The following is a 24,302-nucleotide window of genomic DNA, read 5'->3' on the forward strand; positions in this document are numbered from 1 at the left end:
AGTTCCGGCCCTTCAAACCTTTGTCTTTGGTTCTTATTCTGGCTAAAGACAATCCCATCTCTCCAGTCCTAAGGAAACTGTATGCTTCTCTCTCATTCATTCATGTATCAGTTCTCCATGGCTAATACTGTGCGTCTCTGGCTTACGTTTTTTAACTCCTATCTCCCCTGCTCTAATCCAGTTTTCATCGTATGCTGCCTATCCCTTCCGTTCAGCTCATAGCTTTTCAAAGAAAGGTCCTCAGACTACCCAAGAATGGGTGGGTTCAGCCAAACTCATGCTTAAAAATGCAAAAGAACTGATTCCTTTGCGCTGTACTGACATTGCTCCATTGGGACAAAAGCCACGGTGAAAGCATTCAAGTCCCAGCGTCATCAAGCAGTGGTGTGTGACAAATTGCCAACAGTCCTACCCGTCACCGCCATGGACTCAGCTCAAACCTACCACACTTCCCGTAAGGACACCCACAAAGAAGGTTTGGGGAGGAGGGGGCTCGAGGCTGTTTCTTAGTATAGCCCTTGGCTGCCCCTGAACTTGTTCTGTAAAACAGGAAGATCTCAGACTCACAGAGATTCGCCTGCCTCTGCCTCTCAAGTGCTAGGATTAAAGGCGTGTGCCACCGCTGCCTGTCAAAGCTTATTAATTTTTAGTTATAACCTGACCCTCATGTATCCTTTTTTTAAAAAAATATTTATTTATTATGTAAACAATATTCTGTCTGCATGTATGCCTGCAGGCCAGAAGAGGGCACCAGATTTCATTATAGATGGTTGTGAGCACATGTGGTTGCTGGGAATTGAACTCAGGACCTTTTGGAAGAGCAGGCAATGCTCTTAACCTCTGAGCCATCTCTCCAGCCCGCCTCATGTATCCTTTAAAAACCACTGAGAGGAAACAGAAACTGTGCATCAAGAGCTCCCCACAGAAGAGCACAGTGACATCTTGAGAAAGGCACACAACAAGAAAGGAGTAACTACCCACTTTTTCATACCCTGCCATTTTTACTCAATTCAACAAACTGTGATTATTCAAACTTGGATGTCTGTAACTATCAGAACAACAACAACAAATGAAAAAAATACTTGACAGTGTTTGTTCTAGTTTACTTGACAAAATTTAGACTTCTCTAAAGGAACAAGCCTTATTTTTCTGATTTTTTTTTTTTGCATTTAATGCAATGGAACATGTCAGCATTTGGGAGAGCTTCATAACTTACTGAATAGTATTTAGTATTATTTTAGCATAATATGAAACATAAAAAAGTTATATATTATTTAATTTCAAATTTCACAAATATTTTTAGTAATAACCTATATGGAAGCCCCCTGTGGAGAATATTAGTATCTTTCTATTGTTAGAAGTGGGAGAGGAAACTTCAGTTGGGATGTAAAATAAAAGAAAAATAATTCTCATAGCCAACAGAAAAAAAGAAAAGAAACAGGTTCTCAATATTGTAGTATAGGCTTATTTCAAATTACAACTTTCCTACCTCTGCCTCAAGGTTGGGATTACAGGCTAGCCCAACAGTACTGAGTGAGTTTCAATAATCCTTAAGCCTAGGGGGGTGGGGGGATGCAGAAGCCAGAAAGTTTGAGAATTCTGTTCAAGCCGATCTTATCGTCGACCTATTTATTTTTTGCAGTCCTTTATGAATAATTTTCCTAAAAGTATCGACTGTTTCCTATGGCTATTTCAAAAAAAAAAAAAAGCCCCTTCAAATTAGGAGTAACCTTAAAGCAGTTCTCAGTTTCTTCTGCATGTCTCCATGCTGGATCTTTGTTTTAGTCTTTTTCTATGAAAACATCAAAAACTACATTCTCGTTTTTCCCTTCCTGATAGCATTTGGCTTCTTTTTAACTGTATGTTTTCCCCTCCACATTACAGAAAACGTGCTTTAGATGTTGTTTTTGTTTTTTTGTTTTTGTTTTTGTTTTTGCTTTTTCGAGACAGGGTTTCTCTGTGGTTTTGGAGCCTGTCCTGGAACTAGCTCTTGTAGACCAGGCTGGCCTCGAACTCACAGAGATCCGCCTGCCTCTGCCTCCCAAGTGCTGGGATTAAAGGCGTGCGCCACCACCACCCGGCTAGCTTTAGGTATTTTCCACGTGCTCACAATGCCAGTCTGTCACATCACTGGGCCCCAGTGGAGTGGTGCAGAAGCGTGTCTTTAAGAATATTGAAAACACATAGATTCCTTTTTCTTTAATTTGGGATAGGTACTGAAGGGTTAATTCATCATTATGTTGTACTTCTGGGTTCTATCCCCAGCTGATTTCCATTCTTTTGGGGCAAGGCCTCATTTAGTCCAGCCTGGCCTTGAACTCACAATCCTTCTGCCTCAGCCTCCAGAAAACTACTCATGACTTCTTGATGGTATTTGGTCTGCTAGACTCCTTTATAGTTTAAAAATTACCATTCCCACAGTCTCTACCATTTACTCTTCATTTTTACTTGTGAAAATAAACACTGTTTGTCAGGATTTATTAATCTTGTTAATAACAAGTTGTCCTTTCCAACCTGTTATAAAAAAAAAAAAAACACAAAAGATTCGGCCCTTGTGAGCTGAGCTGGCTTTGTTTCAAAGCTTCAAGACCTGAGTTTGATCCCTGAGCCCCACTTAAAGGTGGCAAGAGAAACCAATTCCAGAGTTGTCCTCTGACCTGTACAGCATGTTTGTGGGTGCCCCTCTCCTCACATATATCCCACACACTATACAAGTAAGAACAATAAATACAATAAAATCCAGCACCAGGCATGCTTAGTAATTATCCATGAAAGATGGTGCCTAGACATTACTGCGTGAGGAATATGCCTGCACAACAGGAGGGAGAGCAAATGTTAGATGACTGAGCTGAGGGCTGCTCTGGGTCCTTTCAGTCTGAAAAGGCTTTGCCAATGTTGTAGTTCATAAAACAAGAACTTGACTCATGCAAACGTACACTTTGAAAAAACTATCCATCCCTGAGTGTGTGGACAAGTGACTCCTGCACCTTCTCTTGGGTTCTTGCCCTTCTTTAGGTCTTGTCACACTTCGATATGATAGGGCCTCTCTTTTGTTGCTGTTATATTTTATTATCATCCCTTGGAAGCCTGTTTGTTTTCTAATGAAAGACAGAAAGGGAGTGGATCTGCTTGGGAGGGACAGTGGGGAAGAGCTGGGAGGAACAGAGGAAGGGGAAACTGTAATTAATATATACTATGTGTATGTGGGGGAACCTATTTTCAATCAAAAGGAAAAAAAGATTATACATTAATCCATTAATATGTTTGAGTCTTGCCAGAATGCTTTAACTAGGCACAGCTGAGACAGAAAAGCAGGCTGAGGGCCAGCAGGGTCACGTGAATAAACCAGGCCAATGAAACCATGTGACTAGAACAAGCAACTCCTCCTGTTTGCAGTTAGCAGGGAAGGCTGAGGAAGCCAGAAGGGTCTGTGTCCAACTCTTATTTGCCTGTCTGCACTGCCACCTGCTGGATAGCACGAGGAGTCAACCCCTTTCTTTTTTAAAGGTCTAAGAACACTGCTGATATTTTAGTGAACGACTCATTGGATTTAGATCTGAAAACAGTGGTGGGAACTGCCTCCAGCAACACCCGCATCCTTGAGCTTCTAAAATTCTCCATGCCTGTCACAGTGGACTCACTGCGTGACAACCCTGCTCCAGGGAACAGAAGTGACGGCTCATTATAGACCAGTGACTCACCGAGAGCCCAGGCAAACCTGCACCAAAACCTAAGGCAGGACACCCAAGTCACGGACATGAACATGTCGTCTTCAAAATTCCTCCTTCTAAATTCTACAAGCTAAGTGTTCCTGACAACGGGACAGCAGACATTATCCCAGGAGCTGGCACACAGCATACCTTCAAGTACTGCCATTCCTTAAATTCATTCAGGTTGCAGTGTGTAATCATGACTTTGGAGCCATCGGGTCCTTTTGTCAAACACTGGTCGTACTGCATGAGCTGATTTGCTTCATTGATTCGGAAAAGCTATTGAACAAACAAATAAAACAGAGATAACTTTCCTGCCAATATATGTTTCACAGAAAACTTAGCTCCTATAACTCACTGTTGTATGATTTTTGTACCACAGACAAGAGCTCCACTCATTTTGAAATTGCTGAAGACCTCTCTTAACACTTTATTTACACTCTTTGTTCTTTACCTCTAATCCACAGAATGGGTAATTATCTCACATTTACCATGTATCAACAATAAGAAAATTAAAAATCAGAAGTAGACCTAATAGTGTTTCACAGCTGAGATTGGACACATGAAAAATATCTATAAAAGGAAGCCATGCATAAAATATATGGAACTGGCAGCAGCACCCCGGCTTATTAAGAAAAAGTGTGGCTTACTAACTACACTTGTGAAACCGCAGAGGTTGGGCTTACTTAGTCCTGATTAATGTGTGTTCCACATATCATTAATTCTGTGCAGACATTTCTATATTCTCATGTGAAAATCAACACTGACAATATTCCCTATTTAAAGAAAACGCTTTAGCAGTCAGACTTCGCTTAATGTTTCTGATTTCTCAAGACAAAAGGAAAAAACCAAACTAAACAAACCCTCTCCGTCTGTGATCAAGTCTGCTGGCTCTCAGGGCTCACCAATCCCGAGAGATGGAGACTTACCTGGTTCCCGCCCATCCTGTGGCAGGGTCCTAGTTCAACAAAGCCTCCATTTGTCTTCCCCATGCTGTCAATACAGTACGCAGTCTCAAAGCCTCGGATCTAAGGGTACGAAGAGAACATACAGGAAACAGTCTGGTTTGTAATAAACTAGGACCAGAGTAAAAGATTCTCAAGGGCACTGCACAATTCACGGAGAGTTCACGGCTGCGGTGCCAGGCTGTCCCAGGTGTCACCATCCTTTAAGTATGTTTTAGCATCGCCATCATCATCATCGTCACCATCATCATCTTTGAAATCATGGGCTAAGGCCAATATTGAATGAGCTCACTCCACTTAAGGGCACTAGCCTACCATGTGCTAGAAAATACAACGAAGAAACAAAGTACAAGATACCCTAAGGAAAATTGCATCAATTTGTGAAGGATTAGAGCTTTTGAACATATGAAGATGAGCAAGTCATGGTCCTCAGGACCATCAAAATATAGGGGACAACGGGGTGTGATGGTCCGCAGAAGAGACGAATGTGCAGATGGAGCAGCCTCTACTGCCTGGGGTAAGCTCAGACTTCCCGGCGGAGTCTTCTAAATAGGGGTTTTCTCTGGAATGTTCAGCTGATGAGTGAATGCAATGGAATTGGAGAAATTCCTCTGAAGATGTATTTAGAAGAGAAGCGGTAAAAGGAGGGGAAAATCCCGCATTAATCCTCTCATTCCTGCATGCATGTGTTGATTCATCCATGGAATACTAGGCAGGTATCTACCACGTGGTGGGCATGCTACAGTCTCTGATATGTAAACAAACAAAATAAATACAGCTGTTTCAGTAAACTCACAGTGTACTGAAACTCACAGTTTACAGCAAAAGACAAGGTAGAAAAGAAGCGAAACATGTGATGGACAAATATGATATCTGCCATGTTAGTAAATAATGCAGGCCATGGGGGTGTGTAGGGAGAAAGGGGCTAGGGAGTTGAAAGTGCTCCAGGGGAGAGCTCATCACGGACATGGGTGGATAAACTTGAAAGAGGTCTGCGTTAGTCATGGATGCAGATGTCCTCAGGAAGGCACTGTGGGCAGAGGGATGGTGAGCAGTAGGTGTGATGTGGGGCAGTGGGGCTGAAGCAGAGTGAGACAAGCAGGAGCGGGTGAGGCGAGAGAGGAATGAGGGTCTCGCGGCCGCCAGAAAGGGCTGTGCCTTCACCCCAGCAACTGGGCGCCACTGTGGGTGTCTTTGAGGAGAGGTGATTAGACTTGACTTGGACTCCCTAAGCTACACTGATTGCTTGCTGTGTTTAGAAGCGGCTGTGGTAAGAGCGAGTTAGTTTTGCTGAGAGGTGATGGAGACTCAGTCAATCAAGGAAAGGAAGGGCTGGGTTCTGAAACCGATGAAAATTCGAGAAAAAGACTCAAAGAGGACTACTCAGGGTTTGGTACGAGCAATGAAACAAGATGGGCTAGAGAGAGAGAGAGAAAGGAGTTCAATTTCAAATTCATGTATTGAGATGAGTTCAAAATGATATTCAAGTAAAGACATCATGAGGATGGCGGAATGTATTTATCTAGGCTCTGGGAGGGAGGGTTGAGTTGATGACGTAATCTAATAGTCATTTGTATAAAGATGTGTTTAAAGCCAGCCGATTGGATAAGGTCAAAGGAGAATTCCTTCCTTCCACACAAAGGGCTCTTGGGAGATTAAAATGTAACTAACTCTGGTCTAGACTCCCCCAATTCACTATTTACTAGTGGGTTACTAGCTAGTTTGCTGTAACAGGGAAGATGAAATAAGAGCACAGAAAAAAGAAAATGGCATCCAAACAAGTAACACACAGGCAGTAGTTTCGTGGCCTCTGTGTGTCCCCTTTTCCTTCCAAAACTCAGAACAATGCAGACTTACGAACGGCCTGTATTTCTCCCTGTAGGGCTGCGGTGTCCTCAAGCTACAGACCAATGGCCTCCAGATATTCACCGCCAGAGAGGCCTCTTTTTTGGGTTTCAGGCTAAGACTGTCAATGAGCAGCAGCTGACCACTGAACCTGGCAGTCTAGAAGGGATCCTGTGTGCACACCACCTCCAGCAGGCAGAGTGCTGTTCCTCAACACCTCCACACTCACTGTCTCCTGGGCTCACAATCGCAGCCGCCTCTAATCAAACAGAGCTACACCGTCCCAGCCCTCATCTTTCACACATTAGCCTTCCCTGTGATGTCCCTACGCCTGTAAGTGTGCCCCTCAAATGTGTCCCATGCGCTCCACCTGACTCTTGCCACCTTTGTCTAAGCCACCATCAGTTTCACTAGAACTGCCCTTCCCCTCCTGACTTCTATTCTAAACGCTCCCAGCAGGCAATTCAAACTAAAACATAAACCAAATCTCACGGCCCTTCTGTTTTAAATCCTCCATGGGCCTTTCTCCATCTTCAGGGTGAGAGCCTCCCCATGTCCCATGTCTGCCATTCCACCTCACCCCATTTCTTCTAGTCTGTTTCTCAAATGGACAATGGATTTTTGTGGTGGTTTGAATGGGCATGCTCCCCAGAGGCTCACATATGAGCGCTCTGTCCCCAGGGGGTGGCACTGTTTAGAGAGGCTTCAGAGGAAGTATGTCACTGGAGGTGGGCTTCGAGAGATGACTCTCCATTTCCAGCTCTCTCTGCTTTGAGCTCACAGTTCAAGATGCGAGCTGTCAACTTGCTACTCCAGCCGTCAAACTCGTTGATATCCCTGCTCGTTTTGATGGACTCGCAGCGCTTAGAACCATAAGCCCAAACAAATCCTCTTTGACGAGTTGCCATAGTCCAGCAATAGAAAGAGAACTGAAGCAATTTCCTAACTTTGACTTCACCCTTTTCTTTGTTTGTAGCGCTCTTTCTTTCATGGCTTTCGTCCCCATCATCCTGACTTCAGGTTAAATGTCACAGCCTCAGGAAGCTCCCTCAAGATGGCGCCTCATGCTAGCTTCCTTTGTACTCACTGTCATCTCGTCATGCTCTCTGCTTCCCTCAGTGGCTCTGGGCTCTCTCCCCACCCCCACCAGCATACAAGATTTTGAAGAAAGGGGGCTTGTCTGATTTTGCCCAGACGAATGATTGGCACACGCCAGGCCCTCGGTCAATGTTCACTGAATGTGCACATTAACAAAGACACACAATCCTGGAAGCTGATGGCATGCGCTGTGCATGTGTGAGTACAACCAGAAACCATGTCACAGAGGCAAGTTGGAAGAATTGGGAATGGCCATCGAGATCAAGGCCTTTGCTTTCCTTTATTCCCGCTGCCCAGTTCATCTGATGAGTGCTATGTGAATCGCGCTGCACTGGTCTCTGCAGTAGCCTACTGGGGCCCAGGGAGGTGTAGGCCCAGAACTGGACTGTGTGGAGGGTGGGCGGATGTGGGGTGCTGTGAAGACCCAGGGGACAGCAGACCCGAGTGGCTCTGATGAAATGGAGACGAGAGAAATGATTCTCAGGATGAGAGCAGCAGTGACACTGGAAGCGGCCAAGACAGGGACATGGTGGGTGCCGGAGACGGGAGTGTCTCACCCCCAGCCACGAGCATAATGGCTGGGAGGGGGCAGGGTGGCTTCGTGGTCAGGGCAGCTCTGATGGTTTGGTAGAAGGGTAGTGTATACTACCAAACGGTATCTAGTCAAACATTTCTGCACGCATTCTCTGCTTCCATGAGCACCTTTCCCTTTTTCTCTGCCTTCTTTCAGACACCGAGTCCAAATATACACATTCTGATATCTAAGTATTGGCTGATACTTACTTCTCCCCACTCAACATTTTTGGGCGGCAGAGGATAGTGGGCGGTGATGTCATAGGCTATTTCCTCCATGAACCATTTGAAACTCTTGCAGTTGTGGTCCTCCCGGAACTTCTTGAGCTCCGATATATCCCCATACGGCAGTGCCTTCGACTCGGGACGGCTGGCATAGAAGTAGTCTTTGTATTCATCCCACCAAACTTCGACAACTCGAACGTAATTCTGCGAAAAGAAAAACCACAGGCGGTTTGAGATGTAGAAATAACTGTAACGGCATAAGCAGCCTACCTTACATGTGCAGAATAACCCAAAATATGGTGAACTCACCTAGAGAGGGCCTGATACTTCCTAAACAATGAAAAGAAGGGATCTAATAACCTAATATGTCATTTTCCAAGTATAGAAATGCCACTCATGTATATTCATTTAAAAAGTGAGATACATGAAATCAGACATCCCTGAGCTGGAAGATCATAAATTCTAAGATAATGCAATTTATTCTGAGAGCAGATGAAGAAAGTGAAGCCCAGAGAGGGTTTCTGAGAGCCTGGGTGGCCAGTGGTGTTCCTTCTCATCTCTTTTCCTTTCTATTAGAACCATGGTACTGACATATGTGGGGAAAATCCCTTTTAGAAACCATCATTACAAAGAAGTGCTCTACAGCTCACTCTGTTAATCTTTTCATGACTATAACAGAATCATTCCACTGTGACCTCAAATTAACTGTACATCTTCCACAGGTGGTTCACAAGGAGGAAAAACAGCTAGTGACCAATAAGATAAATTGACACTCTCATTACCGACAAAAATTTAACCCGCAGAGCTTGACAGAATTAGTGAATCCTTGCACGAATGAATGACTGGAAGGGTGTTTACTCTCCCCAATCCCCTCGAACTTCTACATCACGCGGTAGCAATTTCTCCATAGAGGAGGGTGTAACAGGCTGGGGAGATGGTTCAGTAGATAAAGCACTTGCCACTCCAGCATGAAGACAAGAGTTCGGATCTCGAGAACCCGTGCAAATGCCAAATGGGAGTGGCAGCCTTCCTGTAATTCTAGCACTTTCGAGGAAGACAAGATAGAGATCCCTGGAGTGAGCTGGCTAGTTAAGACCAGCTGTACAGGCACGTTCTAGGTTCAATTGGGAGACCCTGCCTCAGTGAAGGTGGAAAACCATGCAGGAGACTCCCAGTGTCAGTGTTGGGCCCAGGTACACCTCACACATGTGAACATGCAGACACACATACATGCACACCACACACGGATGCAGGGAATCTGTTTTTTGTCCACAGCAATTCTTCAGGCCTACTATAAAGTGACAGCTGTGGCGAGGCCCCAGGAGGCTGGGTATGGTTTGTTGACCAGTTATTGGCCTTTGTTTTATATCAAGAGTAGGCATATTTAGTGTTCAGATTAAATTGATTTCTAGGCTAAAAGATAGTTATTAAAGCGGGAACAGGTCATCATACCAAATAAACAGAGAAAAATCGTTAGTAATAAATTTAACGATGGAAGCTAAAGATACTGAAAGTCATCTAAAAAAGACAAAGCGTGGAAGCATCCCATGCTCGTGGATGGGAAGAGCTAATATCAAATATCAGAGGCTCCTCAAGAATACTAGATTTTTGTTTGTTTGTTTGGGTAGCACCACACTCCCCAAAGTGATCTACAAAATACCAATTATAATTTTCATGGATACTGAAAGATTCAAGGCTGGTGAGATGACTCAGTGGGGAGAGGCGCTTGCCTCCATGCCCTGAGGACCCAAGTCTGGTCTCTGGAATGAACTTGGTGGAATCCACATAGTGGAAGGAGAGAACCGAGTCTCACAAGCTGACTTCCAGCCTCCTCATGTCACCATACGGCCCCTGTGCCCCCCACCTCCACTAAAACAGATGAATGAAAACAGAAGAGAGAAAGGGAAAAAAATCAACCCTAAAATTCATATGGTACCAGCAAAGAGTCGGTTATAACAGTCAATGTAATATTGATCAAAAAGAATAGATCCAGGGGCATTACACTACCTGATTTCAAAATGTACTACAAAGAATGGTAACAAAAACAATAAAAACAGAAACAGACGCTGGGAGCCCAGAGATAAATTCAGGCACACACAACTGATTTTCACCTAAGGTGCCAAGGACGCACAGCAGGGAAAAAGACAGTCTCCATCAATACTAGCATTGAGGAAGCTCTGGCTAACTTCCCGCAAAAGAGTAAAATTAGACCTTCTTTTCAAGGACACATGAAAAGCAACCCAAAATAGATTAAAGCCTTAAAAGTGAGATCCCCCCTCCCCCATAAAAAGTTCTTAGGAAAAAAATGTAGGGAAAGTTTTCTGCCGTATTTTGCACATGCGAGGAAACCAAAACTACACCAGTGAGATAAGGGAGAGCTAAGAACCGCAGCGCTGCACACAAGGAGCACGCCTGCAGAAGAGAATGGGCCTGCGAACCACACCCCCGCTGAGGAGCTGATCGCTACGATGTAGGAAAATACAAAGCAACTCAGGAGTACGGGTACAAATAACCTGATTTTTAAATCGGGCAAACCACCCAACACACATTTTTCAAAAGCGGACAAACGGCTGCTGGGTACATGCCAGAATGCAGTGTCACTAAACCGCGCAAGGGATGCACGTGAAAGCCAGAGGGCAGCGTCACTTCATATCTGCTAGGACAGCGACGGTCTAGAGATAAAAGGGAAGTGTGTCTGTGGGGATACAGGTGCAAGGGAATCCTTCCAAACTGTTGGCAGGAATACAAACTATTACAGTCATGGAAATCAGGATGGAGGCTCCTTCACTGAAATGAAAATAGGGGGCTGGAGAGATGGCTCCGTGGTTAAGAGCACTGACTGCTCTTCCAGAGGACCTAGGATCAATCCCCAGCACCCACATGGTAGCTCATAACTGCCTGTAACTTCAGTTCCAGGGGACCTGACACCCATGGCAAAAAACATCAATGCATATAAAAGAAAAATAAATAATAAATACAATTAGAGAGAGAGAGAGAGAGAAAAAAAAAAAAAACCTCCGTGACCCAGTGCTATGTTGTCTATGAATAGAAGGATGTTGACTTGGTCTACCAGTGAGATGCCCGAATCTCTGTGCAGAATGATTAGTATCTGGAATCATCCTAAGAGTCTGCCAGCTGGTATATAAATAAAGAAAATGTGATATGCACAATAGAATGCCCAATCTTTAAAAAAAGAAAATTCTGTCATTTGCAACAACACACAGGACCTTATGGTAAATGAGATAGACAAACTAGGCACAGAAAGAGAAATGGGTGCCCCCACTCACAGGTAGGATGTGAAAGAAACCAGTGTATAGAAACAGTGGAATGGCAGTTACCAGAGGCTGGGAAGGGGGAAGACTGGGGAGGTATTTGGGCCAAAGACACAAACTCCCTACCATAGGAAAAGCAAGTCGTGGTGATCTCTGTACATGAGTTACAACAATTAGTAAAAAACACTGATTAAAGCCCAGCATGTCATGAAGTATATAAACTAATTAGGCTTCAAGCATTCCACAATGTATGCATATCAAATATTGTCATACATCATAAATACACTTGTTCTTTATTTGTCAAAACACAAATGAAAAGGAACAGGGCTAAACTGAATAACAGTAAAGAATGGTAAGATCGTTCAGGAGTCAAGTCTAGTCTTGGCTTACGGTGAAGAGCCAACGTGATTGCGGAGATTTACCCCAGCCAATGATCTGAGAGTGACTTGGTCAGAATTTTAGTTCTCTTCCCTCTCTCCTTTTAACAACAAGAACAAGAACAAAACCTCACCTTGAGAGTTGGAGAAGACCCAACATATAGGGGTGGAGGATTTCCTTGCCAGCCCTCAAGCCGGTAGATGTGTCCAACACGAGAACAAGGGACGAAGAGTAATTTACCACCACACTGCCAGATCTATCAAGAAAAAGTGTATATTGTGAAAGTGGTTAGACACGTAAAAAAAAAAAATAAACGGACATGTGTTCTGTAAATGTAAATTTGAAATGAGACATATTGGGCTCTAAGCTAACCGAATTCTAAAACAATTACTTTAGAAACACATGTAATAACAAGGAAGGCAGCGGTAATGTATATAATAAGTTACAATTAATGAATTCTCTTCTATGTACATGTAGATCCAGGAGCCGTTCCTCAATATAACCTTCCAAAGTAGCATAAATCCTTCATCCTTAATATCACCTGTCGTTTCTGATGCTAATCTGTTTCCTACTTGGGTGAATACTGTAATAACCTCCTAACTGGCTTCATCACCTCCAACTCTTCTCTACTTAACTCTATCCTTATTTATAGCAAGAGATTACTGCAGCTTTGGGTCATGCTACCCTCTTGCTGGTTGCCACTGGCTTATTGAACAAGGCAGTGGGAATGTCTTAACTCAGCGTTAAGGAATGTTCAGTACAGTTCTAATTGTGCTTGCTCACTTTATCTTGAGTGTCTTTCTGAAACAGGCTTCTTGATTCCGCTGGCCTGCTTCTGCCCTTGCTAAAGCGCTCTTCCCATTCACATCCTGTGTCTACCCTCATCCTCCACACCTAGGAGGCCTACTCGTCTCAGCCTCTGTTTCTCTCTGCTTAGTGAAATCACGCATCTGATTTCTACCTCAAATTCTACCTCCATCATGGTGGCATTTTCTTCAACCAACTGAATGCCTCTGCCTTTTTCTAGATTTACAATATTATGAATTTACAAATATTTCTAATCTATAAGTTTTTTTTTGATAGCAAGGATTAGTTGTCCCCACTCTAACCCTCACAATACAAAACTCAGACTATTTAAGGCAAGAAGCATTGGATATCTATCTGATCAACGTAATCTTTTCCCCCTCCCGATCTCTGAAAGTAGGGCGGGACTGAGGCAGATTTGCCCCGAGCAGGACCCCTCCATTGCCAGCAGGAGGCTGTCAGTCACTATGTGATTACCCTGTCTTCTATCACCATGTCCTACAGCGGCCAAGGATGCTGGGTTAGTAGACAGCCAACACGCAGCCCTCCAAAGGGCTACTATTAACCAAGGCTCCAACGAACAAGCAGCCAGTGAGCAGGAGAGATGCTATTTCCATTTCTGAAGCTTGTTGGCCGGAATTCTGGGCTGATGTCGGTAGACAACGAATCATTTTACTTTATTATCCTAAGAGTTATGCTTTATTGAGGCATTCTCAATAGTTTAGAGAAATTCATTATATACACTTTTTTTAAAAAAAAAAACAAAACTCTAGCTTTATTTGAAAGTCATAAAAATTGGGTAACTAGTTAGTAAACATGAGGCAGGGTGTGAGGGCGCATGCCTTTAGTCCCAGTACTTAGCATGTAAAAGCAGATGGATCTTTATGAGTTTATGGTCTACATATCGAGTTCTAGAACAGTCAGAGCTACATAGACACAGACATGCCCCCCTCAAACAAACAACCCCCCACCCCCAAAAAAACTAGTTAGAAAACAGCATTTGTTTGAGTGAAATGTTACCTTGTATGAGATTTCAAAGTTTTCACCACCCCAGATCTGGAGACCAGGATCATAGAGACCGAGTTCGAAGAAGAATTCTCTTTCAATGGCAAATAATCCACCAGCCATAGCTGGAGACCTAAGGAAAGACACTACATGCAGTAACTGTAGAAACAAAGCCCCAGGATCCCTTCACCTTTGGGAGGACAGCGTAAGAATGCACAGAAGAGGCAAGACAGATGGCCAAACATAAGGAAACTGTCAATCTTTCATAAAAGAATTTGCTCTCGGCATGAATTTACCAAAACTTCTGAAATACTTCTTTAGAGCACTGTGTTGGTTTCGCCACTAGAGGGTGCCTTGGCTCTTTTGTTGAGTAAACATTTCTTCGTAATTAAGGTAAGAATTTCTCTTTATCTCCCGAAATACAGGGAATCCTGACACTTTCTACTAACTACTCCTTCAGTGATTTGTGAGTCCTTCTAGGAGGAACGGAACTATACACCATGATGTAGTCTGCCATAATGGTGTAAGTCACCCGGGAACAGGAGGGTTCACCGAGTTTGCAAACAGAGCGCAGAATGCCATAGGGGAGGAGCCGGCATGGACTCTCACTACAGCAAGAGGGGAGAGCACAGAGCGTCCCCTGGGCTTCTTGCACAGACCTTAAGTTCAGTGCATTCTAGGAGAAAGAGAAAACCCAGTCTATGACTTTTCACGTCACTTCCACTACTGGAGAAATGACAGCAGACTAATTTCACGGCGTTCTGGGCATTCCTCCTAACCACTAAACAATAATGAAGGCACTATGATTCTTCAGCTTTAGAGAGCTGGGTACAACTCGGTACTGTTACAGTTCCTTATTCCTCACTCACACTAATGTTTGTCTCTCACCAAGCCCCACTGCTCCACCTTGAAAAGCTGTGTGTATAATCTGCGCACCACTCACCATAGCAGAAATCCCGCAAGAACTCATTTTAATTATTTATACATTAATTTTTCTGAGGTGGGGCCTCACTCTATAGTTTTGCTTGGCCTAAATCTTTCTTTTTTTTTTTTTTTTGGTTTTTCGAGACAGGGTTTCTCTGTAGCTTTGGTGCCGATCCCGGAACTAGCTCTTGTAGACCAGGCTGGCCTCGAACTCACAGAGATCCGCCTGCCTCTGCCTCCCGAGTGCTGGGATTAAAGGCGTGCGCCACCACTGCCCGGAGGCCTAAATCTTTCTATGTAGACCAGGCTAACCTTGAGCTAAGAGAGACGCACCTGTCTCTGCCTTCCTGATCTGGGATTAACAGCAGGTGTCACCACGTCCAGCAAGAGAACCTATTTTTTAAAGGTCACTCCCCTCTGCAATAGAGGCTGGTGCATAGTAAGCAGCCACCAAGCATATGCTGAACAGACAGAGCTGGGCTAATATTTTTAGTCCTGACAGGAAATCACATCAAGTCCTGTTCTCTTATGCTCTTCTTAAAACATGCTGCCGAAATCACTAAGTAGAACATTCTGGTTACACATTCATGTCATATTTATGTAGCTACCATTCAACATTATTTCATTATGGTTCTACCTGTTTGCTCTTCAAATACATTCCCATGCACCTCAGTACATATTTGAAGATGCAGCTTTAACACGCTCACCAGTGAGATAACTAAACAGAGCCCACTTAGACCTTCCTGGTTTCCTTTAAAAACCCGCCTTTATGGAACTGCTGGACAAGCCAAGGTAGGCAGTGAACCCTTTCTTTTCCTCCTAGGCGATCTGTGGGCTTAAGCAGGTCAGCAACAGATTCCTGGATTGCTCTGAACCCTAAGTTTCTGAATGGAAAATTTGGAAGATGTCCCGTGAAAGCGGGATGTCCTGTAATTTCCTCATGTTTGCCATTCAGTGTCCTGATCACAACACGCCCAAATCCACCACACGGAAGCATGTCCCCAAATGAACTCTGACATGAGCAGGGAGACAGGGAGAAAGAGAATGCAAGCAGAACTGCGGGATCAAATAAATTAATCAAACAATCAAGAAACAAACAGTAAACAAACAATGGACATGGTCACACTAACATTTCATTTGGGGGTCATTTTTGAAAGACTGTAAAATGTTCCAATTAAAAGATTAAAAGGAACAATCGTTCTATTTGAAGAACCACACGAAGGGACAAAAGCCGATTTGGGGATCGAGCTTTCTTTTATTCAAGCATTCTTTTGAGAACAAAGCAACAAAGGATTCTATACGTTTTCTAATGCCATGTATTCGTATTCACATTTAACAGATACAAAATTAGTATCAGCGCTTTAGCATATACAACAAAAGGGAGAACCGCAAAGTCTCCGGCTAGTGTGCTGTCAATACTGCATCCAAGACTCCAAGGTGCAAGCCGCAAGCCTTGAGTTGCCAGCAGTTGGCATATGAATTTATAGAATACACTCTGCCGTTTGGTCTCCTAGGACAGCAGCAAAAGGCTGTTTCCTTCTTTCCTGCTATGCTTCAAATTACTAACGCCTTTCGCAATACTTTTTCCCCAATGAAAGCGTATAATTCACATTAGTGGGGCTTGCACTTAGGGTAAAAGCTGTTACAGGAGCCAATGTGAATTCGAAGCCTTGAAGCTGCAAGGAGCCAAGGGCTGTCAGGATCTGAGACGACAGCTCCAGTTCTTACAGCGGGGTTTTCAGCGTGGCGAGAGGTTAATGGGTTAGCAGCAACCAGAGAAAAGGAGGGAGGTAAGTGATTTAGTGATTACCGATATGGTTCAGTTTTTGTCTTTCTCAGTCTCTTCTCGCGAGAGGTCAGAGGCACCCGTTTCCAGAGCATACTCCAATCCCATGCTCCGCGGGCATACCCATCTTCATCACCACCCCCTTGGGGTACAATTGCATATGTGTTGCCATTTATGACATCTATAATCGGCACAGTGCAAATGGTTCTGTGTTGTATTGATGATGCGGCAAGATCAAATGGAAACGTATGTATGGACCCATATGTTTATACGAGGTCATAGGGAAGGAAAAAAAAAAAGGACTTAGGTAAACAGTCAACATAGAAAAATAAAGTAATAGTCTTTACCGATAAGGTTCAGTTTTATGTTTTCTTTTGGCCTTTTCCTTGTGGCTTAGTGGAATACGTTTCCATAGCATACTCCAGTCCCAGGCCCCTCTGGCAAAACCATCTTCATCCCCACCTTGCTGTGGTTCAATGGAATAATCATTCCCGTCTATGTAATCTATTAGAGGCACAGTACATGTAGCTCTGAAACATTTACAGAAAATGAAAACGCATTTAAGAACCCCAAACTGACTAGTTCAGCATGCTAACTACGTGGGCTTCTTTGGTACTCGGTTTCATTTGCACTGGGTGACTACAGTCTAATGGGGGCGGAGACTAAAATAAGGTCTTGGGAGAGTCGAGGCTAGAGGGGAGAATAGAAGGGGAGTTTTTCCCAAGAAACCCTGGGCAAAGAGCCGCGCCACTGAGCCTGCTAACTGCTTTCTCCTTTGTACTTGGTGTTACAGGCAGCTATCTTACAGATTCTGTGGTCTTTACGAGAGTTTTCTGCTGTTATTTTCTCTTGGTGTCCTCCATTAGAAACATCTCCAAGGTTTTGTGTAGGCGCAGCCACCAAAAACACATCTGTAACAGCTTCAACTTTGCGTTACTCCTCCAGAGGTGGTTATTATGAACACATCCTTGTGTGTTTTTACTTAAATTTCTTCCCTCCTTTTACTACAAAGCAGAACAACTACCTTACCCAAACTAAAACCTCACGCTCTGTATTTTATTTCACTTAAAAAAAAAAAAAGCCTGTAGTACCTGTTGAGGTGGGTCAGGAATGAACTAAGGTTTGCAGGAGACAAGGAAAGATAAATCCCTTGCATTTGGGTTTCGTGAAATGCTAGCGGAGCTGTTACTACAATGACTGGGACCCTGTTCACCGTATCAGAAAGGGCTGAGCACGGAGATCACAGATCTGTGGGACTCAGAGCCTTGCTACGAGGGAAGTGGATTCTAAGAGAGCTTCCTTCTCTCCTGAGCATGACCTCAGAGGAGGGCCACTGTGTGACACACAGAGTTCCCACTGGAAGCTGTGGAAAAGCCACTTCCTTGGTGCTGGGAGGACTTCCACATTGCCCTGGAGACAGGGGCTGGCTTCCCCGGTAGCTATCTTTCCTCTCGCCACGTTCTTTTCACAGTTTAGAATAAACGTTGGAATGCAGAGAAGCACAGAGATCAGTCTGACAGTTCATTAAATATCAGATTTGTGGCAAATTCATTTTTCCTAGGCTTGGTGCTGGTTTTGCATAGTGTTGCAAATCATCTCTGTCACAGGGCTGCTGTGGAGATAAAGCCAGACAGTGCGTGTGGTGTTTACGATGGGCCTTCCCCTGAAATCTGAGGAGAAAGTCTGCCAACTGTCACAAGAATATGTTGCATTCGCCTGGATTCTGAAATAGAATTCTGGACAGGAAGCAACCAAGGTTTGGGAACTAAGGACTGAAATTCTCTTTTGGGATTTTAGAGATTTCTTTACACTAATGGCGAGGACTGTTTGCCACAGTTATCTGTTTCCAACCCTGGAAGCTTTCATAGGACCCCGGAGGCTTGACCTGAGTTACAGGTGGCCCATATCTAATGTGATCATTGAAAAGGTCACAAGAAATCCAAAGGGTTAATTCCAAGGCATGCTTCTTCAAGTCTTCAGAGCATTTACCCAGCATAGAGGGAGCAATTGGTATCACTCTGCGAGAAAGTCTCACCAGAGCGCCAAGACAACTTTGCCAGGGGACACCTAGCTTTTTCCAAATACACGCTGGCTACATTAGAACAGTCCAAAGCTAGCTCCACCCAGGAAGCAAACAGCTCAAGGAAAACACATCTCACACAACAGCTGGCAAACTCGATGGAATGGGGGGTGACAGAGAGAATAGTGTTTGTCCTTCTAGGACAAGGTTTACTTTTTAACTAGGAAAGAAAAAAAAAGCAAGGTGATGTTACCTGTCCTTAGATATGGGAGCTACAAGTGGAGCATACCAGTTAACTGCCACCTCACAGTGGGCATCAAGGTATATCAAAACCTTAAAGAAAAGAGGCAGGGTGAAAGAATACTCCTCACAGACGGTACATCACATATCACACACAAATTACAATTAGGCGCTAATATAAATTAGCATTTTAGTCAATTTTGCCACGTCAATTATCTGTTCAAACCCGCAATTCTCATTTAAATTAAAACAAAGCAAAGCAAAACAAAACTGAAGGACAATTCAAAGCGTACCTAACTTTTCAGATACCAACAAGGAAGTGCTGACCCTGTAAACAGAACACCCTTCCTACCTGTCCAAGCTTAGCCTTCTGTGCGCCAATGCTTCGAGCCTGAATTAAGCCTTCTCTTCTCTCATTTCGAAACACCTTCACAAGGCCGTTCCACAGCTTTATGTAGTCATCCAATTTTTCTTTTAAGTGTTCTATGAATTAAAAAAAACCCATTATAGACTCTTACACAGAAACTTTATTTTTCTCTCCTGAGAAACAAAGAGTGGCTACAGATGTGCCAACTGATCTTATATGGATCAGACCATCTGCTAAATCTATTAAGACGGAACGTAAGGGCTGGAGGTGTCGGTCGACTGTAGGCCGTGTGCGAAGCGTTCATGAGGCCTTGCGTTCAGCCCTCTGCCATCACACAAAAGGAAGACGGAAGGTAAAATGTGTTACAAGCTAAATTGTAAGCTACAGAAGAGTGGGTATTATGAAATTTATCAAGCATCCCTGTGAAGTTTGAATAAATATTAAAACTTAGAAAACGTCAGATTTAAAAATTATAAAGAAAAGAATATGCAATATTTTGCAGCTGAAAGAAGCTGTGGTTCAGGATCTCTGAAGATACAGAATCGACTGATAATGTCATGTGACTTCCTGGAGTCTCCACGGGGCACAGGTCGCTTAACAGTTTGTTTCTGGGCCATCGTTCCCCAACCATAACAGGTACTGAAAACTGTAGTCCTGCTGTGATGAAGGCTAGCCACCAAGTTAGCCTGGAACAATCAAAAGACCCATTTCTGTCTACAGCTTAGCATTACCGGTATGTGTATAATTAAATTATAATGATTATAATTACATACACATATGCATACATGTTTGTAATTTAGGAGAGTAAATTCTATGCTGTGAAAACCAGGCACAATTGGCAAAGTTTACACCTTGGCTTCCCATTGGAAAATAACAGCTTTTGTTTATCACCACAAGTCCAGGAAACTGGCTCACCAGCTAGAATCCCGATCCCGCTGAGACGCTTCCCAAAGATATAGAAATTGTCCTAAAATTGTTAAAAATCTGGCTCTCATCAGTACAAAAACCACCAAAGAGTTGTTGCATCTAGATATGAGCTGGTGGTAAAATGGATATGTTAGACCATCTATTTAATAGTTTGCTTGTTTAGGAAGCTTTTAAAATGTTTCTGTTGTTTCCAGATAGAGTGTCATATTGCCAAGGCTGGCCTCAAATTTACCATTTACCTGAGGCTGGACTACATAACATTCCTGGCTGTCCTGGAACTTCCTCTGTGGACCAGGATAGCCTCAAACTCCCAGAGATCCACCTGCCTCTGCCTCCTGAGTGCTGGGATTAAACGCATGCACCACCACCACCCGCCTGGACCTGAACTCTTAAAACATTGTTTTAAAACTGTATGCACTGAAAAATGCACAGATGCCTGTGCACCACTTGTGTGTCTGCTTCATGGAGGTGGCCAGAAGCCAGCATCTTATCATTGGGACTGGAATTACAAATGGTTCTGACTATGTGGTTCCTGGAGTCACACTGTGGTCCTCTGGAAGTGCAGCCAGTGCTCTTAACCTCTCTCTTGCTCCTAGGCTTGAACTCTTGATCCCCTGCCTCTGCCTCTGAAGCACGACTACTGTAGATGTGTGTAACTGTACCAGGGAGGTTGTTACTAACAAGATACACACCTATGGGTTTTCAGGATTAAGACCTCTCTCTCTCTCTCTCTCTCTCTCTCTCTCTCTCTCTCTCACACACACACACACACACACACACACACAGACACACACACACACACAGACACACATACACAGACACAGACACACACTTTGGCACCAACTTTTAACAAATCTTACAAATAAAATTCTCATGCTTAGTTATATTTTCCTGCTAAAATATTTGGTGATTTTCCCTTTTGTTTTTGCTTTTTTATTTTTCAACAAGGTTTCTCGGTGTAGCACTGGCTGTCCTACAACTTTCTCTCTGTAGACCAGGCTGGTCTCTGTCTCCTGTGTGCTGAGATTTAAGGCATGTGCCACCACCACCAGCAATTTTCCCTTTCAAAATCAGTTGTTTCTTTGTAAAAGAAGTCTTGCCTTTTTATTTCAAAGTTTGGTACAGTCCTACATTATTATTTCTAAAGTTTTTCTTAATTCCATTGGGTATTTCTTTGGGGCATGTTATTAAAAAACATACCTTAAATACATCTTAATGTACAAAAGTGAGTGACCTGTGTTTTCAGATTTAGCCTCTCAGTCAAAACAAATGGCTTCTTAGTGACCTCACACAGTGGTAGACTGTATTTATTTAGTCCTCAAAATACCCATTGTCACTTTCTAGGGGGAATATTGCCTCCCTGCAAACCACGTATGTCAGGCTGGGTTTGTGACTGTCCGTGGCCTGGGCTTGTGCAGAAAGACCGTGGGTCACTTGTGAGCAGAAGTCTTAAGAGTTGGTCCACTGTGTTCCACCATTGGCTCCTCTTTCTACCTCTTTGTGGGCAGTGCACATCGGAGACCACTGAGCAGGTGCATCAGCAGAGAAGCAGGGGCAGGGATGCCCTGAATGAGACCCGGTAGGACAGGGAAAACCCTCGGCTGCTGGACTGTAAGGCAAGGTGGAGAAAGCCTGGGTCACCGCAGACCTCTAAGTGACTGGGGCTGTTCCATCTGAAGCCACCATAGCCTCATCTGAAGACGCACACACGCGTGGGAGAAGCCAGCTCTATTTAAAGTGCTAAGAGAGAACACTGTCTTTGCCAGAAGCCTAGTAGGTTATGCAAAGTAGTTAGATCCTTTTAGGGGTTTTCTATTATTTTGTCTCCAAAATAAAAGTTATAACTTCAAGGTTTATATTTTATTGGGGCAAAGTACAAAGCAAATTTTTATTTGGGCCCAATGAACCAAATACTACAATTTCCCTGAAGTTAGTAGCAAAAGATTTTAATGCTGTCTTGAGATCGGGAACACTAATTAGACCTTCTGGACTCTGGTTCCAGGAGAGTCTAAAAGTTTCCACCTACTGTCAGGAAAGTAGATCCTGTCTGAGTGGAGACAGAAGTGCAGAGTGTGGACAGACAGACACACTGACAGCAAGAGGGAAATCAGATGTGCAAACACTGCAAGCTTTAGGGTCCCCTGTTCTTTTGGGGGCCAAAAAGTTATTTTAGGATGGTAAAGTATGTATTCTTTTTATAATGCTGATTATATATTAATAATAAAGTTCCTATCATCAGTACCAAGGCAGGAGATTTCAGAAAGTAGTTTTGTAGATTTGGACTTTTTTTTATACACTTAAAAATAACTGTATGTTTGTTTCTGTGTCCCTGGAGGCTCTCAGAGGAGGGTGTAGGATCAACTGTAGGATTGGAGATGGCAGTGATCCATCTCTAGCCTTTACAGTAGATTTTCAAAGGTTTGTCTTGCAGAAAGAAATATTTTGATAAAAGCATTTCTATCATAGGAAACTGCAACCAAGACAAGACAGCTAAGTTAAATATATTGAATTTAGCCAAAACATTTAAATCTCTACACCCAGGGTAGTCATGAAAAATGATGAGTTGAAAAAAGTTATCAGCTGCAAAGAAGTGAGAGAAGGAAAGAGATCTTAATTTTCCTTTTTCCTGGTGCCATTATATGTGAGCACATCACGATTCTAGTCCTGTCCTTGGAGAAGCAGCGAAAGTTCACGTAGACTGGGAGTGTTTTGAACTGCGCCCTGGAGGAAGCTCAATGTAGGGAGCTGTATAAAGCCATTCTGGAAGGTGTTGTCACGGTACTCACGTCCTACCTTCCACCCTAACCTCACGGCAGATTTGGTGGTCACGCCTTATGCAGAAAACCTTGTAACGTGTTTGTCAGAGCGCAAGCAACCCGCTCTTACTGAGTAACTGAGTGCTTCAGTCAGTTCCAAACACTTCAACTGTTTGGTGACAAGCAAAAATAAATAAACACGCAGATTTGCATTGAAGAGGCAACATTCATTTTCATTTGCATGTTGACTTAGGACCTGGGCCACAGTACTGTTTCCACATTTCTGTAATTAGGAATACATATTTAACTTACAATAATGTATTAAAAGAAATTCACAATGAACTTTAAAAGTTCACTTCTCTAGAAAATCACCGCTTGACCACTCTCTTGCCAAGCTGAAACAAGATGGCCCAACACTTGCCTATATACTGTAACCGTCTCCTTTAAAAGAATGAAGGGCAAGCCAGGTGCAGCCTGTGATGACAGGGCTTGGGAGGTGGAGGTAGGAAGGCTATCCTTAGCTACATGAAGGGTTCAAGGCTAGCTTGGGTCTCCCACAATTCTCTCTCTCTCTGTCTCTCTCTCTCTGTCTCTCTCTCTCTCTGTCTCTCTCTCTCTCTCTGTCTCCCCTCTCAAAACAAAACAAAAAAACCTACATGGGATCTACAGACCAAAAGCTACAGGATCTCCACAATACAGGGCAACAGCAGGATAGCCCAGAGGAGTTCCAGCTCAGCACCGATGGTGTAGCAGAAACCAGGGGCCTCAAACCAGACCAATAACTCTGTGCAATGATCACTTGCAAGTAATGATGTGTGGGTAAGGGGGTTTATCACGTGATTCACTGTGTCACACTACAGCTTCCATGAGGAGACTGGTTTTTCTTTTATTTTCTCTTAAATTTTATTTTCTTTTATTTTTGGGCAGCAGAGGGAGTTGCAACAGCTGAGGGCAGATACAAAGGGATGGGGAAGTGAATGGAATGGAGATGCATGATATGAAAGACACAAAGAATAAATAAAAAAGGTTAAAAAAACTTCATAGCTTATTTTTGTTTACTATTTTAAATCAACTATACAATAAAATGAGTGGCAGAAGATGTGTTCTGTATTTAAGAAGTAGCCTGGTATAACAGTGTGATGGTTAATGGGGGAGCCTGGTGGGATCCAGCTCTGGATGCTGGAGGCAGCATCCCATGGACTTGGGTCCTTGACTGGAGAGAAGGAGAATATGAGCTGAACACCAACATCAATCTCCCTCCTTTTTCTCACCAAGGACTCAATGCACCCTCCAACAGTGGGTCAAAAGAGCCCTTTTCTCCTTCAGTTGCCTTTGTCGGGTATTCTGCCACAGTGACAAGGAAAGAGACTAACCCACCCCTATCTTCATGTCAAATTCAGTGTTTTT

General features: G+C 43.5%; 1 protein-coding gene across 2 annotated transcripts in view; it reads right to left on the bottom strand.

Moving 5' to 3' along the window:
- Nucleotides 1-24,302, bottom strand: part of Galnt7 (polypeptide N-acetylgalactosaminyltransferase 7) — a 123,191-nt gene that overhangs the window by 2,565 nt on the left and 96,324 nt on the right. The window contains exons 4-11 of one of the 2 annotated variants that reach the window (XM_041673672.1): nt 19,198-19,328; nt 18,859-18,938; nt 16,610-16,792; nt 13,891-14,008; nt 12,200-12,322; nt 8,402-8,620; nt 4,640-4,738; nt 3,861-3,989 (exon numbers count right to left, since the gene is read on the bottom strand). In XM_041673672.1, the coding sequence (XP_041529606.1) occupies nt 3,861-3,989; nt 4,640-4,738; nt 8,402-8,620; nt 12,200-12,322; nt 13,891-14,008; nt 16,610-16,792; nt 18,859-18,938; nt 19,198-19,328 (1,082 nt within the window). Of the gene's footprint in view, nt 1-3,860; nt 3,990-4,639; nt 4,739-8,401; nt 8,621-12,199; nt 12,323-13,890; nt 14,009-16,609; nt 16,793-16,932; nt 17,116-18,858; nt 18,939-19,197; nt 19,329-24,302 lie in introns of both variants that reach the window. The other variant, XM_041673673.1, reaches the window with a different exon arrangement.

This window comes from Microtus oregoni, unplaced genomic scaffold, assembly GCF_018167655.1.
Source record: "Microtus oregoni isolate MIOR12 unplaced genomic scaffold, Mior012 000024F_ref0000369, whole genome shotgun sequence".
Classification (NCBI taxonomy): Eukaryota; Metazoa; Chordata; class Mammalia; order Rodentia; family Cricetidae; genus Microtus; species Microtus oregoni.